General features: G+C 33.2%; 5 protein-coding genes across 5 annotated transcripts; 3 read left to right on the top strand and 2 right to left on the bottom strand.

The window, feature by feature from the left end:
- Window positions 1-1,298: 1,298 nt before the first annotated feature.
- PHYBLDRAFT_171156 (hypothetical protein) lies at window positions 1,299-3,601 on the top strand (the record flags this gene model as incomplete). The annotated part of the gene is made up of 8 exons (XM_018436530.1): window positions 1,299-1,313; window positions 1,393-1,430; window positions 1,550-1,554; window positions 1,731-1,810; window positions 2,333-2,392; window positions 2,462-2,609; window positions 3,224-3,345; window positions 3,428-3,601. 8 exons carry the CDS (start codon window positions 1,299-1,301, stop codon window positions 3,599-3,601), a joined length of 642 nt encoding a protein of 213 aa, XP_018288443.1.
- A 2,451-nt stretch (window positions 3,602-6,052) lies between these two features.
- Window positions 6,053-6,466, bottom strand: PHYBLDRAFT_115224 (C2H2-type zinc finger transcription factor; the record flags this gene model as incomplete). Its single annotated transcript, XM_018428444.1, has 1 exon — window positions 6,053-6,466. One exon carries the CDS (start codon window positions 6,464-6,466, stop codon window positions 6,053-6,055), a length of 414 nt encoding a protein of 137 aa, XP_018288442.1.
- A 1,907-nt stretch (window positions 6,467-8,373) lies between these two features.
- Window positions 8,374-12,012, top strand: PHYBLDRAFT_70681 (hypothetical protein; the record flags this gene model as incomplete). The annotated part of the gene is made up of 4 exons (XM_018442315.1): window positions 8,374-8,550; window positions 9,902-10,193; window positions 10,321-10,571; window positions 10,678-12,012. 4 exons carry the CDS (start codon window positions 8,374-8,376, stop codon window positions 12,010-12,012), a joined length of 2,055 nt encoding a protein of 684 aa, XP_018288441.1.
- Window positions 12,013-12,560: 548 nt separating this feature from the next.
- PHYBLDRAFT_187897 (hypothetical protein) lies at window positions 12,561-13,971 on the top strand (the record flags this gene model as incomplete). The annotated part of the gene is made up of 5 exons (XM_018439435.1): window positions 12,561-12,683; window positions 12,808-12,896; window positions 13,051-13,235; window positions 13,457-13,581; window positions 13,666-13,971. The coding sequence occupies 5 exons, from the start codon at window positions 12,561-12,563 to the stop codon at window positions 13,774-13,776; spliced, it is 633 nt and encodes a 210-aa protein (XP_018288440.1). The 3' UTR covers window positions 13,777-13,971.
- PHYBLDRAFT_70683 (hypothetical protein) lies at window positions 13,957-17,272 on the bottom strand (the record flags this gene model as incomplete). Its single annotated transcript, XM_018442316.1, has 9 exons — window positions 13,957-14,117; window positions 14,278-14,489; window positions 14,630-14,725; window positions 14,974-15,264; window positions 15,588-15,864; window positions 16,122-16,423; window positions 16,554-16,647; window positions 16,786-16,869; window positions 17,014-17,272. The coding sequence occupies 9 exons, from the start codon at window positions 17,270-17,272 to the stop codon at window positions 13,957-13,959; spliced, it is 1,776 nt and encodes a 591-aa protein (XP_018288439.1).
- Between the last annotated feature and the right edge of the window lie 1,282 nt (window positions 17,273-18,554).

The raw sequence follows: 18,554 nt of genomic DNA, 5'->3' as shown, positions 1-18,554 counted from the left end.
AGTGTTCAACCTTTCTAAAGGGTTGATTCCCAATACATCTTTTAGGCCTTCATAGACTGGTACATTATTGTACATGAATACTTCTAGGCCTTCGAGACTGCACACAATTCTACAGGGTAATTTACTATTGTTCTCTGTTATGTGGTAAATAGATGTATAAAATGTATATACATATAAAGGACCAAATGATAATAATTAATATTACATATTATATATATATATATGTGTGTGTGTACTACTAATCTTGCCTGTCTTTTTATCTTGGCCTGTCTTTCTGACACTCATAAGCCAGTATCTAATGGTTACATGACCTTTGACTATAGAGATTGATTGATTTGTAGAAATGTAACGTAGATTCTTGAAAAGTATTCGAGCACCCAAGACTGTAAAGCGAATAGAGTCTTTTGAATGCCAATGCCAAAGCCAATGCCAAAGTCAAACCAAGGCCCCGCCAAACCAAACCAAATAAAAAAAAAGATAAAATAAATAAATGAGACCTCTTTCTGTTTTTTTGATTTGTTTTTATTTATTTATAATCGGATCGAAATGATGATCCTACCGACTTCAATGTAAGCATTAAACTGACGCCAAGTGTATTGGTTGATGAGCCACGTAATCAATAGAGCAATGACACGATTGTAATAGAAAAAGAAAAAGAGAACGACGACAATGACAACAAGACAATATACGACAAACAACCAAAAGTCTGAGCTTCCTTGATAATCTGTTCCTGATGCCAATAGAGCATCCATGATTAATTAAGAGAGATTAATAGCTAAAGTAAATAAATATATAAATTAATTAATTATATACATATATATATATATATATAAATTAAATATAAAGCAAGTGCAAAGAAGAAACAAAACACACAAATAAAATCTGATAAAATCAAATGTACTAAATAATTGAGGTAAAAGAAGTTGGGTTAAAGACAATTGTGATGCCAATTTTCTTTATTGCTCAAACCCCACAGAAATTAAGAAAAATCAGGAAAGAGTACAAGAACATGAGAGAGGACAATAGATTCTGTATTAGGCTTTTTTAATAATAATAACGCTACTAATATTGATACTAGTGAGATGTGATGTTGTTCCTGATGTAATCTTGTACGGGGTGGAGTAGTCAATTTTGTACCAGAATCTACTGATATAGAAAAGAAAACAAGGTCTGTGGATCCAACCTGTACATCATGTTATGTATATATATGACCTTCATAGCATCTATTTTCTGCCGTTGCTGTTGTTGTTATTGTTATTTAGGGATGGAGGCTGCTGATTAAAATTAAAGATTAAAATATGCGAAAATATACAGTTAGATATGATTTTTTGTAGGATTATATCACAACTATTTAAATGTCAGAAAAACTTAATAAATCATAAAAATTACTAGCCACAGATTGTGAATGAATGGGCAATGAAAACAAGCCAGTGAGTACAGTTATTGTGAAGGAAATTAAAAGAAAAAAGAAAGAAAAAAAATGTGATAAATAAAGGGGTGAAGAAATGAAGAAATGAATTATTATTAATATTTTACTACTAACAAAAAGTTATAGTAAGTATTTATAATAAACTATTAATACTTACACGCACACACATTCATACATTTGTGTGCGAGGTTGTATGTGTGCATGTGCGTGCAAGTGAATAGATATACATATAAATAAAAAAAAGTTTATGAATACTCCGTTGAAAACCTTGTTTTTTTTTATTGTTTTATTGTTTACAAAGAAAAGGAAATATTAAACACCAAAGTTGTGTTTTACAACCCACAGCCACAACCAGCCTCAACTCAATTCATCAATGTTAAAGTAAAATAAAATTAATATTAACTATATTCATTAAAAGTATACATACATACTTGTTTAACTGTAATGGTTAATGAGCTATAATAGCAACAGAAGTAACGAAGTAGGTTTTCTTGATTTAATTGTTTTTGTCAAGCAATTCAATCTCAAGGCATAAAAGCGAGAGCGAAAAAAAAAGAAGAGCGAAAATAGTGACTTGAAGAGCAACCTGAGAAGCAGCAAAAAAAAAACAACAACGAAGAAAAACAAAGAGAGGATTGAAGAGAAAGAGCCAAAAGAGAGGCATAATAAGCGTAGCATCGTGTGAATATATATTTATTTTAAAATACAATAGTTTTTTTTTAACACCAAAAGGCCAATTATATATATAATAGACAGCCAATAAAATAATCCAATTCTCAGGTTGTACATAATAAATAAGCTGGAACAATACAAAAAAAAAATAATCAGTAAGTTGGTTGTACAAATCCCAAAATGAGTTTTTTTTTTAAAGAACCAAACAACGGTTTTTATTTTTATTTAAAGATGAGTACTTGCTTTTATGCTCTTTTTCAGAGTCAAAGCTATATGCTTTTATGTATCAGGGTAAAGATGTATCAAATTATCTGAAGCCTCAAATATATCGATGTGTCTAAATTTTGCTCTACTATCGAGAAATTTCGGTCGGTTGTTGAGAGCAAAGTTAAGCGCCGTAAGATGTTGGAAAACGAGACATCGATGATACGAATTGGTGAAGCATTCAATAGCATAAGGCTGAGTGCTTCAAAGGTCTATTTTTTTTCTAGTTTTTGTAGAGTCTTTGGTATGTATTGTAATATATAATAGCTATGATGTTCCTTTTTTTTGCTTTACTTTACGTAGTAAAACTAATGAGATATCTAATAAAAACTTTAGCCGACGTTTGCTTAAAACGTATAATATTAATTTAGCCAGAAAGTTAAATGAAATGTATTCAGCAAGAGAAAACCAAGGAACTTAATGATTTGGAAAAGGTAGATTATGAAAAATAAGAAAGTCTTATTGACACTTTTATGTCTTTGTTGCATTAAGCTAGTATTTCCTAAGAGCGAGACCTTTTATGTTATCTATTCGGTATAAAGACTCATACCTGTATACCATACGAACAACAACAAAAAACATGAGAAAAATAGAAGCTTATTTCATAAAACATTTGTATAGGAATAGACAAATTGATTTGATAGAAGAGTATTGTTAGACAACTAACGTCTCAATTGTTTTACAGGTACATTACAATAATCAAATCCCAAGATAGCCTTGCGGTTATTTAGCTCCCCTCAATTTTCTTAAAATAAGGATTTAATATAATTTTTAGATACAAGGATGTCAGCTCAATGCAACAAAGACATAAAAGTGCCAATTTTTTTTTTCATAATCTACCTTTTCCAAATCATTAAGTTCCTTGGTTTTCTCTTGCTGAATACATTTCATTTAACTTTCTGGCTAAATTAATATTATACGTTTTAAGCAAACGTCGGCTAAAGTTTTTATTAGATATCTCATTAGTTTTACTACGTAAAGTAAAGCAAAAAAAAGGAACATCATAGCTATTATATATTACAATACATACCAAAGACTCTACAAAAACTAGAAAAAAAATAGACCTTTGAAGCACTCAGCCTTATGCTATTGAATGCTTCACCAATTCGTATCATCGATGTCTCGTTTTCCAACATCTTACGGCGCTTAACTTTGCTCTCAACAACCGACCGAAATTTCTCGATAGTAGAGCAAAATTTAGACACATCGATATATTTGAGGCTTCAGATAATTTGATACATCTTTACCCTGATACATAAAAGCATATAGCTTTGACTCTGAAAAAGAGCATAAAAGCAAGTACTCATCTTTAAATAAAAATAAAAACCGTTGTTTGGTTCTTTAAAAAAAACTCATTTTGGGATTTTAAAAAGGCGCGCTTTGGCATTGGAACGACTGCACCTGAATAAAATAGTCAAAGTAAGCACACACACACACATATATATATATATGTATATAGAAGTTGTTGATGGCTTGACATCATCGTCATTATAAAGCAGTAATAAATAGATAAAAATATTTAACTCTCCTATCTGTACGACTTTATTGTTTCATCTTTTTCCATTGTATTTTTCTTTTTAAAATAAAGAAGGTTGGTTTCAAGGTACACACGAACTACACATTACACCTTGCACACACGCACACGCACACGCACATACATACACATACTCGCACACACATACAGAGAGAGAGAGAGGGAGAGAGAAAGAGGAGATAAAATTATAGATATAGATATAAATACAAAATATTTAAATATAATAATATTTCCATTTTAATAAACCAGATCAATTATCTGCCAAAACGGCTATTTTCCCTTTTGTATATCCTATTCTTTAAATATACATATTATATAAAAAATGGTGCCATCTGGTCTTTAACCTTTTTTAAGCCCCAAGAAACAAAGGCGACGATCTAATAGACAATAAGATGTTGGTACTCCTCACACTAAAAAGAGAATCTACTGTAAGATTAAGAGAAAGAGAGGTAAAGAGAGAGAGAGAGAGAGAGAGAGAGAGTACACAAAATCTAAATCAACTTACAAAGCCTCACCTACTAGTATAACTACTGTTTTTATTGTTATTATCAAGGATTTCAGTAACGTATAAAATATCCCCATACTTAATAGATTGGGTAATATTAATACTTGATATATCATAATTAAAACTACAATAAGTATACCTTGAGTACTCTGTTATCCAGTGATTTACTCCATTAGTTGCTAGGTTACTTGATTGCTTAGTTACTTATTGTTCTTTTGGCGATCTTGATATAAATCATTACAAACCCAACCTTTTGTGCTTTTTTTACTCACAAAAGCCACACAGTCTATTGTGCGTGTACTATTTATTTATTATTTATGTACATGTATATTTTAATAGACCTGTCAGAATAGTAAATAAGAGAAGTTACACTGTATCAGTCACTATACTTTGTCAAGAAAAATAAAGAGAAAGACAGAGAGATCTTAATCTCGGCAATCTGACCAGAATATCCATTCATAATTCTCTTTTGATCTAAATACTGCACAATAGAATCTAATGTGTCAATGGTGTGGCTCATTCATTCATTCATTCATTTTTTTTTAAAAAAAAAAAAAACAAAAAAGAAATAGCAAGAAAAGTCTATCTTAAGTTTCATAATTGAATTCTATTTCATAAATGCATTCATTTTCGTTTTTTTTTACTGTTATACACACTACACAAGTACACACTTACACTATACTTACACCAACAGTACACAAGCTCATCCAAAATAATAATACTAATGATGATAATAATAATAATAGAAAAATACTTTCTCTTATTATTATTATTATTATTATTATTATTATTATTATTAGTTATTATTACTATTGTAAAATAGTCAAAACATCACCTCTTTTTGTGGTTACACTGTATCTAAGCTTATCCTTCTCAGCTTTTGGTCTCTTTACCTTTCTTTATATTTCTTGCATTTTTATTCGATTGGCAGAAATACAATAAAATAAAGGTACAAGCCCAGTTTTGGATTCCGTTATGTAATAGTATCGAAAATGAAGAAAGAAAAAGACAGACAAATAAAAAAAAGATTGAATATTTTGTGTTCAACAAACCCAAAAATATAAAGAAAAAAATAAAATAAAAGCTGATCGCATTGTATTCTTGTGTACAGGAACATGGCTGTGCATTCAAACCGGGTAAATAATGATGTTATCTATCTATCTATTACTGTATGTAGACTCTCCACTTTTTTTTTTAAATATTTCACAAGTCAAAAAGGGGCAAAGAGGAAGATAGATATGGAGAAGTTTCAAGCAGAATGCAGGCTATTTATTTATTTATTGTCGTCTGGCTGATATAATAAAATACATGAAAAAGAGGGGAAAAAAGCATGAAATGTGGGAATAAGAATAATAAGAACAGAAAGAAAAAGAACAAAAGAAGAAGAAAAAAATAATAATCTACAGCAACAATAGAGAGGGAAAAAGAAGAAGAAAAAAACGATTAAAAAACAAAAAGAAAGGTAAAGATAATACATATGTGAATGTGTGGGAATATATATATATATAAAAGAAATAAAGGGAAATAGAGTAAAAGAAGTAAGGTGAGGTTAAGATAAGGTAAAGTAAAGAAGTAAAAAGAGAAGTAGAGAAAGACCTCCAGGGCATGCGACGCTTTTTGATTTTTTTTGTTTTGACCGTTTTTTGTTTTACTTTCTCTTCTTGATCATACTGGCTGGTTGCTTGCAAATCTTATCAACCTTCCAATGTCTCTTGAGAGCATCTCCACGCGCAAATCTCTTTGGACAGCTAGGGCAGGCGTGTGGTTTGAAATCAGAGTGCTGTCCAGAGTGACGTTTGAGATCATGGGTCCGTGCAAACTTCCAGGTGCAGCCAGGGTGGCGGCATGCAAATGGTCGCTCGTTTGTGTGTGTACGCATGTGAGAGCTCAAATTGTACCGACGGTCAAAGGGTTTTTCGCAAACTTCACATTTGAAGCCAAAAGCAGGCGCTGGTTTTTCTTCGGATTTACACTTTAAGTGTTTGTCACTAGCAATCTTTCTGGTGTCAATCTTTGCGAGACAGTTATTGGTGTTGGTGTTGCTGGTAGTATTTATGTTCATGTTCATGTTCATGTTCATGTTTATGTTGTGACTATTGTGGTTGTGGTTGTCCTGGATATTGTTGATGTTAATGTTCGAATTGGTGTAGATGGTCGGAGAGTAAGAAAAGTTCTGAATTGTGTCTTTGGAAAACACCTTTTCCTTTCCAGTATCCATTCCAGACAAGAAATCTGTCCAGTTGGGTACCTGTACTTGCTCATGCCCAAATTGACCAATAGTAGCAGTATTAGCACTGGCAGTGTTATTCGTTGTTGGAGCAGTCTCGACAGTAGTAGTGGTAGGCGTAGTGGTAGAGGTAGTAGTGGTCGGCAAGAAGTTTGTATGTGTGCTGTCAAAATTGAAAGGTACACCGCCGCCACCAAGTGGCTGTGCAATTTGGATGTGGGGTGTAGACATCTGACGCTCAGCAATATTCGCGCGCCATTGCTGTTGAAACTGAATAATTTCCTGTTGTTGGCGGCAGTACATTTCTTCAAGATCTCTGTAAGTTTACAATAAAAGTAAAGCAAAAAAAGAAAAGTATTATTAATATTTAATATTTCCCTCAAGTTACTTGTATATATATATATATATATATATATATATCAGCTTCTTTTTTTTTACCTTTCATAAGAACGTTGGTCTTGGACTGACCAGCCACTAAAGTCAACCGAAAGTCCATGCATCATCGAGGATTGGCTCATAAGATCGTTATCCACACGAGGAGTGGGTGGCAGAGAAGTTTGTTGTTCGTACGCACAGTTGAGCTTTGACTCCTGTGAAAACGACCAGTTAAGGTCTGATTCGGTTCCCCACATGCCATGATCTTCTTCATTGGGCTGGCCCAGGCAGAGTGAACCAGGCGCTACAAAGGGCGAGTAAGAAGGGACTTGATTAAGTTGGGATTGGAAAGAAGATATTTCTGAAATCATGTTGTATGTGGCAGATAGTTGTTGGGAATTTGGCATTTTTTGTTTTGATTTTGGTTTTGCGTATGTATGTTTGTATATTATGGTTTAGTGTAGTGTAGTGTAGTGTAGTGTGGTGTAGTATGCAGTGTGTTTACAACAATAATATATATATATATTCTTTTTAAAAAAAAGATAGATAAAACGTATCAAATCAAATAGAATTAAATCAAATCAAATAAAATTAAAGCAGTAAGATAAATAAGAAGAAGAAAGAAAGAAAGAAGAAGAGGTCTCTTGTGGGGTACTCAAGACAAACGCTTGTCTTTATATATAAAAAAACTTGTAAAAAAAAACTTGAAAGAATTACACAAAAAAAGTATATATATTTATATCTATACACACACTTTAGCTTTCTAAAGTGTTTGTTGGTCAATACACATACATACATACACGCACACACGCACACACACACACACACACATATATATAATAGTATATATATATAAATCCTCTACTCACCAAAATGAGTATACCGTCAACTTCCACTTCTAATGAGCTCGTGGAACGACTCAAAATAAAATAATAAAATAAAAGAACAAAGGAATCTGCTGTACCACTAAGGGCTGCGCTTCCAGCCATATTCGCCCGAAGTACAAAAATAAAATAAAAACTCAATATGGTTGTACCGATATTTTGGGCTCGAACATTGTGACTATTATTACTTTTTCACACCAGCCATCTAAAAAGTGCTACACATTTTTTCATTCTTTTGCTTTTTGTCTTTCTTTTTTAAGTCGCCTTCCATACTTGTGCCCTTCTTTTTTTTTGTAGCAGCAGAAGCAGCAGTAGCAGCAGCAGCAGAAGCAGAAGCAAAACAGAAGCAGAAGCAGCAACATATACACACACACACACACTTACGCACACTCACGCAAACGCACAAAACCAAGAAAACATATTTGAAGAGACCAACAACCACTCTCATTCCAATCAGATCATCTACTACTTAACGACGAAACCATGACTTCACCTAATATACCTTCCGACCTTACAATGCCAAAAAACGATCTTCTTCCTACTACAGCTGCGGCAATCGAACAAGAAGAGACGATCGAAAATGTTACAAAGGAGAAACTCGGATACATGAAACTGATGATGAAAAGCTTTATTCAAGGAGCACTGAGAGAAAAAGATCAGGTAAAAAGATAATAATTCTATTACTATCATTGTTTTTTTCTCTATTATTATTTCTATTCTATTGCCTGTATATGATGAGAGGGGAAGATGTGTGTATGTGCATGTGTTTGTGCTTATGTGCACGCACGCTTATGCGTATGCGTTTATGTGTACGTATGTTTATATACTACGCCATGTTGCTTTATACACGTACACGTATACGTTCACAGATGTTACGAGAAAACAATCAAAGAAAACATATCAGATGTGTGACTATCTGTGTGATCTGTAAAAAAAGAAAAAAAAAACTCTACCCTATCGGAGGAAGCATCTCTCCCTCTCTCCACATATCCCTCACCTTCTCTCTTTTGTTTTTTTTGGTCGTTCGTTCGGTCGCTCTATTCATTTGTGTTTTTTTATTTTATTTTTACAATATCGGAAACTGCTTACATATACACATGTACAAACATGTAAACTACACCAACCAATTTCCCCGCATAAGCATCTAAAGCTATGCGTTCGGGTGTGTTGACGGGTCCAATAAGAAGCGAAAGAAGCAGAAGAGGCGAAAGAAGCGAAAGAAGAAGAAGTATATACTTTTTTTTATATTACAATCATCTACATCTTTTCTCCATCATTCTCTCTTTACATCATTCTACTGCTGCTATCTCTCTCTCTCTCTCTCTCTCTCTCTACCTTTTGTCTCAAAATTTGCGTGCTTGTATTGTCTAAAAAAATGAGAAGGGTAAAATAAAGGTCAAAGAAAAAAACCATGAAGAAAAGAGATTGAAAATGGCTTTTTGGGTTCAAGTCACAATCTTACTATAATTATTCTGGTTGCCTTTAAAACCCTTAAATAAGAAGAAAGGAGAAGAAGAGGGTGAGCGATGATGAAGAAAGAAGGAAAGATGATGAAACAAAAAAAAAAGAACAAAAGAGTTTCGTGTGGGGATAATGGAAAGAAGAGATAATTCTATTTTGAACCTCTTTTGAAAGAAAAGAAAGAATAAAGGAATTGACGGAAACCGAGCAAAACTATATACATATTTATATATGAAAGCAACAATACCAACGTTCTTTTATACCAAAACACACCGTGATACATGCGCATGCACATACGTACATAGCAATACAATATCACTGTATACATCCTTTTCATTTATATTATATTATATATTTTTTTGCTCTATCTATTGATCCAATAATCATTCCTTCCCTCTCACGATACCTCTTTTCTTTTTATCTTCTTTAATTTTAATTCCATATTCTTATTCATATTACCGAATTCATCAAAACCAACGAATAATTTAACCCACACATTATATTGTTTTGCATTGCATTGCATCTTATTGTACTGTATTGTCATAATTAGGGAAATCTGACACGTTACAATGAACTCATCAGTATCCTGTCAATCGATCCATCTAATCCTGAAGCACCTTCAGCTCTCAAGCTCTACGTCTGGATCAGTGTTTTATCCCAATCTGTTTCACAACTCGACAAATCATGCTCTGGCCTTATCGAGGCAATTCTCAAAGTAGACTGGGCAGTAAGAACCCGCACCTTTGTTGATGCCTATATCGATTTACTTGAAAACATCGTTTCTGCCCATGCCGTTTACGTCGTACCTGTCATCAACACACTTGTGTCAGGCCTCAGATTCCGTAAGTTACACGCTCAAAGAATATATACATACTTTAGTCACAATTACAATTGAATACACAAAAAATACTTATTGACTTGCTCTAATTCATAATGTTCTTTTTCTTTAATATTTATATATATGTTTAGGTTATAATCTCCCCCCTTATAATTGTGTATCACGCACTGTCATTTATGAACGTAATCATGAGGCTATCCGAAGCATTCTTCAACTCATCCCAACAAGTGCCAATTCTCTGTTTGTCAGTATCGTGCGACAGACACCACATCATCGTCTCAGCTCAGCTGATCAAGCAGCATTTGTCAAGAATGCCCTTGAAATTGTAGAGTATGCCCCAGTTTTGAGAAGACAGATCCTCAGTATCCTCATTGACCACATTGTTCAAATTGACGCAAGTATATTAATTACACACACACACAAATACAAAAATTTATTAACAATTGTACATTTTATTTTTCTGTTTCTTTTTTTTTTGTGTACAACAGGCTCACATTCAAATTGAATTGGACGAGTTGGAAGAAGACGTTGATTTCGAAACTTATAATATGGATTTTGACGACGATTACCAATCAGACAATAGTGACAACGAAGATGAAGAAGACGATGAAGAAGACGATGACGATGACGATATCGAAAGCATGTACTCGGACGACGACCAAGAAAATGGAAATGTTGACCTCAAAGAACAGATGAAGAAAATCAAATCAATGGTCCGCAAACTCGATGCCATGATGGTTCTTGTCTTCCGTTACTTTGCAAAATGTGCGGTACAGCAGCCCGCCCATGTCAAAAACGAACTCTACACCACTCTGATCGATATCTTTGACCGCATGATCTTAAAGACCCTCAAGTCTCGATACACCCAGTTTTTGATTTTCTATTTCTGCTCACTCGACGTCAATGCCTACAGTGATAGCTTTGTTGAACATCTGATCAAGAACATTATGGATCCTCTACGCCCTGGAGTGACACGCATCTCAGCCGCAGCCTATATCTCGTCGTATGTTGCTCGTGCAAAGTTTCTCGAGCCATTAGCAATCCAACGAATCATTGGAACCCTGTGTGCCTGGTGTGAGGAATATGTCGCAACTCACGACAAGAATCTACAGGCAGATGTGATGAAACACGATGTGTTTTATGCTGTAATGCAAGCAATTATGTACATTTTCTGTTTCCGCTGGCGTGATTTGGTACTCGAGGACGCACTCGATGTTTCTCTCGAACAAGAGCAAGAAGAAATCGATGTCGAGAAGAATAACATCAATATATTTGGACAATCCATCACTACCACCACTACTATCAACACCAACACTAATACTGCAACCACAAACAGTACGAGCTCGCCGTCTGGCTTAAATGTTCACATCATGAGTGCTGCAGAAAGTGGAGGAGTTGTACGAAACTGGTGCCGAGGTCTTCGTAATATGCCCTACCTAGTGATGAGCAGACTGAACCCACTCAAAGTGTGTTCTCCCGCAGTCGTGAAGCAGTTTGCCAAGTTGGCGCATGATACCCACTTTATGTACGTCTATCCAATTCTGGAGAAGAACAAAGATCTGCTGATTACTGGTGTGAATGCCGACAATGGTTCTTCGGGTGGCAAGAACATCTTACAGACTGTCCAGACATTCTTCCCATTCGATCCTTACAAGCTTGAGAGCAGCAAGAACTTTATCAACAATATCTACTTTGAGTGGATTGCAGAGGATGACGATGAAGACAGTGACGAAGAAAGTGAAGATGAGAGCGATGGTGAAATGTCGGCTGGATTGATGGCTATGAGCATTAGTCCAAGCCCTATACATTACATGCCACAATAAGCCCACATTCTTTCTTTCTTTTTTTCTTTCATCCTTCTTTTATATTTTATATTTTATATTATATTTATTTCATTTTAACTACACTAGCATCATCCTCATTATATATACATATACATATATATAGATATGATATAAATATTATATAAATCTTCTGCATTTATTATTCTTATTCTTCTTCCTCTTCCTCTTCCTCTTCTTTTGCATGTTGTGCTCTTGTGTTTCTTCAAGCATTTCAATGATATAAAAAACAATAATAGAATAGAAAAATAAAACAATACTTTCATATTTTATACTATCTTAATTTGTTTTATATTTTCTACAAACATTTACACTGGTACGTGTATGTGCAATGCATGTGTATGTTGTATTGATAATGTGCGTGACGTGCACTCTGATATGTGTTCCTTTTCTCTCTCTTTCTATTATGTGTGAAATTATTCTTTTATATATATATATTAATAATAAAATAAAGAATAAAAGGGAATAGAATAAGGTCTAATATATATATACATAAATATAATAATATTTTTTTTATCTTGTGAATCATCATGGCCGACCCTTCTAATCCACCTCGTACATCTCTCACGACATCGACTTATGGAGACCAACGTACCATCAGAGCTAACAAAAGCATCCTTGAACGTAGTCTGAATAAGACTAGAGGTGCAGAGGTAATGTTATATATATATACAGCAATACTAATAATAAAGTAAAAGTAAAAGTCAAGTAGAGTGGTGTAAAATAGATCGACTTTATTTTTATTACATCTAAAAGAAAAATATGGTCAACATTAAGGTCAGTCTGAATGCACAATCGTACATGTTTTCAGAGATGCTCCAATACGCACAAAAGAGAGTAAACGGTATTCAGGATTTAGAAAAAAGGTAAGAGTTATAGCCATACATATACATATACATATACATATATCTACAATGTATAGGAATAATATTAATAATAATATTCTATTGTGCTGTATTGTATCATATTAACAAACAAACATATAAAACTCATATACACATATCATATATTACACTGCAGAATGAATGAATTTGGTTACCGTGTTGGTACAAGACTCTTGGAGCTACTATCTTGGAGAGAAAAGGTTCCAAAGCGTGAGACACGGGTATTGGGTGTCCTGTACTTTATTCACAGTGTGGTTTGGAAGGCGTTATTCAACAAACAGGCCGATTCGCTCGAGAAGAGTACAGAGAACGATGATGAGTGTAATTATCTTGTGGCTAAAACAAATCCCTCTTCTTCATTTTGCTCCAAAGATTTATTACTACTATTATTGTTTGTCGTTCAAAAGGGACGGAGATTTTTGAAAGACAAAATCAAAAACAATAAATATAAACTGATAAACTTGATAAGCTTATGAAGGATGAGTATTTTTTTTTTAAAAAAAAGGCATTGTTTATTTATTTATTTGTTCTTTTGTTTGTAGACATGATATCCGATAATGAGCCTCTTTTGACTCGTTACATTTCTGTTCCAAAGGAATTGTCCCAGCTTAACTGTAATGCCTATGTCGCTGGTATTGTAGAGGCTGTTCTGGATGGCTGTCAATTTGTAAGTTAAAATAAGATACTTAGCTTTCCGCCCTTTTCATTTATTTATTTATTTATGTGCATATATATATATATATCTGTTTAGCCTGCTCGAGTTACTGCTCATACTGTTCCTATCGATGGGTTCCCTCAAAGAACAACAATTTTGATTAAATTGGAGAAAGAAGTTTTACAACGAGAAGAGCTTCTCAAATAAAAAACCAATACAAAAAGAAGGATAAGAAGAGATAGTCAAAAGAGAGGAAAAGTAGCCTTTGTTTCTTTCATATATATATATATATATATATGTATATTCATTTTAAAGAAGAATCAAATGTTTAATTAATATTACGGTTTTTATTGTGGTTGTGGTTTTGGTTGTAAATTATTATTATTATTATTTCTTCCCTTTTCCCTTGGCGGTCTTATCATTCACACAAACAAATCGCTTGGGTACGCCCTTGTCCATAACCAATTGAGATACATTTTTGATTTGAGGTCCTTGAACCATAATCTCATGCATTGGATTTTTTGGACTTGTTCCATGAATTGGATTATCTGTAATACCAAAGATAAACAACAGTAACAATACCAGTAGCAACAGTAGCAAATAGTAGCAGCAACAATAAGAAATCAGTCAATTAATATATATATATATATATAATATAGATATAGGCAATAGAAAAATAAAATAAAAATAAAGCAAAATGATACTTACGTGTTACACTACTTGCACACAACTTGGTCAATTCTTTGCATAATTCATCCATGTCCAAACCAAAGCCTTCAAAACCAGCTAGTTTTGTCACAGTTTTACGACCCTGACGGATTTCCTGAGTGATCTCGATTGGTTTTGGGTTTCCTTTGTGCACAGTAGGATTCTTTCCTGGAAATGCAATGGAATGAAATGGTGCCATCTTGTCCAACAATCTATTAACTTATTCCTTTAACAATAATGATCATGATAATGATAATAAAAAGAAAAAAAAAGAAAGCAAGCAAGGCACTTGAAGAAGCATAAAAGCAGAGCATTTTTTTGAAAAAAAGACAGATATGATTCACTTGTTTACCTTGAGACAATCTGGTCTCTTGTCAAAGCATCGATAGTATTGTATTCAGATGGGGTTAGAATACAATCACACAAGATAGCGTCAATGGTAACCATTCTGCAGAATTCCGAAACATATAATAATAATACACAAATACACACATAGACACACACAGACACACACATATATATATAACGCCAATACAATACAATACATGACATGAAATGACAGCGAAACCAATCAGAATCCGAGTTTGAGAGAGAGAGAGAGAGTTGGTTGGTTAGTTAGCCAATTAGTTAGTTGGTATTATTCAAAGTTTTCTTTCTTTCTTTCTTTCTCTTGGTTATTTTAGGTCCATTCCTTACTTTTGGTTACGCTGGTTTACAAGGTTGTTTTGCTTGATGTAGTCCAAAGTCAGTTGTCTTACTTGAGCTGGACTGTACATTGCATCCTTCGGTTGCTTGGCGGCATCAAAAAAGGCAACGACAGAGTTACCCAGAGGCTTATAGAAGTCTTGAATCTCTATTGGACCCAAGGCTTGCGGCGTGGCTGCTGGACAAGTGCCTGAAGCGGGCCTAGAACCCAAACTATCAGAATTTGTCTGTGTTGCTTGAGAAGAGCTTTCAAGAGTCTTGTATGACCTTAAGCCTTGGAAGCTACATGTAATTGCATGTATTTGTGTGTATAGTATATGTGCATATATGTTAGCGTTAGTATTAGTGTCAGTGTTAGTGTATATATATAAAAAATAAGGGTATGCATTAATAGTGAGTCAAGTTTAGCACAAACACAAATACACACAAAAATAAATAAATAAATAAAAAAATGTAGGCTTAGTAAAAAAAAATTAAAACAAAAAATTCTAAGCCCAAAGCCCAACGAGACACCATACATCTTTTTTTTTATATAAAATATATAAGGGAAAAAGAGAAAAGAAGAGATATAAAGATAGACAGATAGATAGACAGATAGACCTTACCATGGATGAGACCAATTGACAGAAGCAAGCATTGTTTCTCCTCTTTGTTCCTTAAGTTTCAAGACACCTTCCTTTTCGATTGTCTTGAGGAACTTCTGTACCTTTTTCCAGCTCGATTTCTTTATGTCCACCTCACCAGAGTCCCGCGGTCGACTTGGCAAGACATAGGACGCATAGAGCATTGAAGCTGCCATGGGTAAGAGATCAGCCGCACGTTCTGGTGTGATCTTGAATTGAAGTGCCTGAAAAAGAGACTTTCTCAAAAGAGCATCAATCTCTACAATATAAAAAAAAATAAAGAGCGCGATTTAATGTATGAGGCTGGTGTTATGTTATGTTGTATTGTATTGTATGTCGCTTCGTCCTTAATCCATTGCAACTGAGCCCATACAGACAAACACAGACAGGCATACAGACAGGCAGACAGAGAGATAGATAAAGTTACAGTATCATTTCTTACTTTATTATTACTATTATTATTACTACTACTACTATTACTATTCCTATTATGACCATTATAAACTGGAATCGTACCGCTTGTGCTTAACGTCTGAGCGGGTTCTTCTGTCTTTGTCGCCGTTGGTTCAACTGGTTCAACTGGTTTAACTGGTTTTGTTGGTTTTGTCGATTCGGTTGGTTCTCTTTTAGCGTCTTCCGTTTCACTTTCGTACTCATCGTCTGATATCGATCGCATATCTGGAGGGTCTGATTTGTCACCCATGGTCCACAGATAGTCTTGATAAACATGGATAATATGTACAGCCTTTCCTTTCATCCCCGATCTTGGTTTGATCTCACTGGTTGGTAATGCCATTGTACCCACTGCCAAAGGATATCTTTATAAAAAAATAAAGATATATCATTTGTACAACAGAATTAATTTTATTATTATTATAAATAAAATAAAATAAAAAAAAGGTTAATATTATTGCTATTATTAATAATAATGTAATGACTTTTTCTTACTGATATCCTTTGATTGTAATTGCTACCAAATCACCTTTGGCCAGCACTGGTAATGTACCATCGGGCCCAGCAACTAGTCCAGGGATCATTAAATCTATTGTTGTTGTTTTATTTTTAATGATTCATAATTTATGATTCTTATTTTCAATTTAACAGTTGTCTTTCACCTGTCAATTTCTAAACCGATTCAATTGATTGATTGATTAATATATATATATATATATAACTTTACCTGCGCCTTTTGTCAGTTTGTTAACCACGGGGCCCCAGGTGTACAATATGGGAAGCATATCAGGATGTTGCCACATTGTGTAAACTACAAACAATATATATATATATCACGTTTAGCGATTTAATTTTATCTCATTTTTTTTTAAAATATACACATTTACACAGTATATAGAATAAATAGCTAAATATCTATACACATAAGACATATTCCTTTTTTGCTTTTGGTTACCGGTTGGAATAGGTACAGACTGATCAAGCTTGATCCACCAAGGAATTTTGTCTGCTACATATACTATTCCAGGTGTTTCGATATGTGTAGAAAACTTTGCTGACTGAAGCGGGTCTGGCATCAACTGAGATGCGCCTTCCTGAGAAGATTGTTCTTTGAGTTTTGGATATGTATCATATGCCTCATTCTGGAATCGTCTTCTATCTGATGATCGCAATGGACTGAACGACTTTAGATTCGATAGTGGTTTTTTGAACATGTCTCAATCGTGTATTATACTGTATTGTAATGTTGAATAATGTGTAAATGTGCTGTGGTGTCGTGCTGTTAATTATGCTGTGCTGTGTTGTACTTGTGGTTTTTATATTGCAATCAAAATAAATAAATAAATAAATGAAAATATATCTACAAATATATATATATATTCCCAGGCATAAAAGACTTTTGTACCAGATTTTTCCAAATTGGTTTCTTTCTTACTTTTACAATGTGTGCTTAAAAAAAATTTTTTTTTGCTCAAAAAGCTTTAATTGACCCATTTTTTTTGGGTCATTTTTTTAATAGATAGTTTTATTAAGGATTACGATCAATAATAATTGCTTTTTAAATTTCCTATCACTTCCAAGAAGTCCAGAAAGTTTTTATAACCTAATAAATGAATATATTGAGTAAATAATATATATAATTTTAAATAAAAAACATAATGAGACTTAGAAATATCTTGTGCTGTGAACTTTATAAAACTTATTACAACCTTGAGACGCATTCTGAACAATTTTTTTCCCAAAAATTGTATGGACAGATACAAGCTGCTTTGATTGGCCAGATTTATTCTGAACCCTTTTTCTTTATTTCTTTTCTAACTTTTCATACCTATCATTTTATTCCCAATATTGCAGTATTCGATATTTTATACTGGATATTTTATATGCAAGAGAATAAGAAGATAAATGCATAATTATATCTATATTTGAATAATTGATCAATTTTCTGGCTAACTAACTAGTGATTTTACTTGAAGGCTATTGAATATTAACCGAATACTTATTCATATATATATATATACAATCACACGTATTTACTCATTGTATAGAATATACAAACCCAGTTGGATTTTAGTGCAATAAATGCTTTTTTAGACACAAAAATTCACATTAAAAAAAAAGTTTTTTTTCTTATTAATATAATAATAATAGAAAAATATATACATATCTATTGAGAATATGTAAGAAAAAAAAAGTACTCAGGATAATACTAATGATAATAATAATAATAGTGCTACTACAACTACAACTACAACTACAACTACAATTAATATTCGACCTATTTTATTAATTTAACTTCTTTCTCTTTCTCTTTTTATTTATTATTCTTTAACCAGCTTGAATTATTATTCTATATTTTATTTAATAATTTAATAATTACTTAAAGAAGTCTATATTTTTTCCTGTCAAACCCAAATAATAATAATAACAATATGTCTATCAAACAAACAAGCAACAGTAGTAAGTCAAGAATAAAACGCTCAAGCAATAATAAGA

The sequence above is a fragment of the Phycomyces blakesleeanus genome, assembly GCF_001638985.1.
Source record: "Phycomyces blakesleeanus NRRL 1555(-) unplaced genomic scaffold PHYBLscaffold_18, whole genome shotgun sequence".
Taxonomy (NCBI): domain Eukaryota; kingdom Fungi; phylum Mucoromycota; class Mucoromycetes; order Mucorales; family Phycomycetaceae; genus Phycomyces; species Phycomyces blakesleeanus.
The sequence above is the reverse complement of the archived record's forward strand: the minus strand, read 5'-3'. Positions and strand labels throughout refer to the sequence as shown.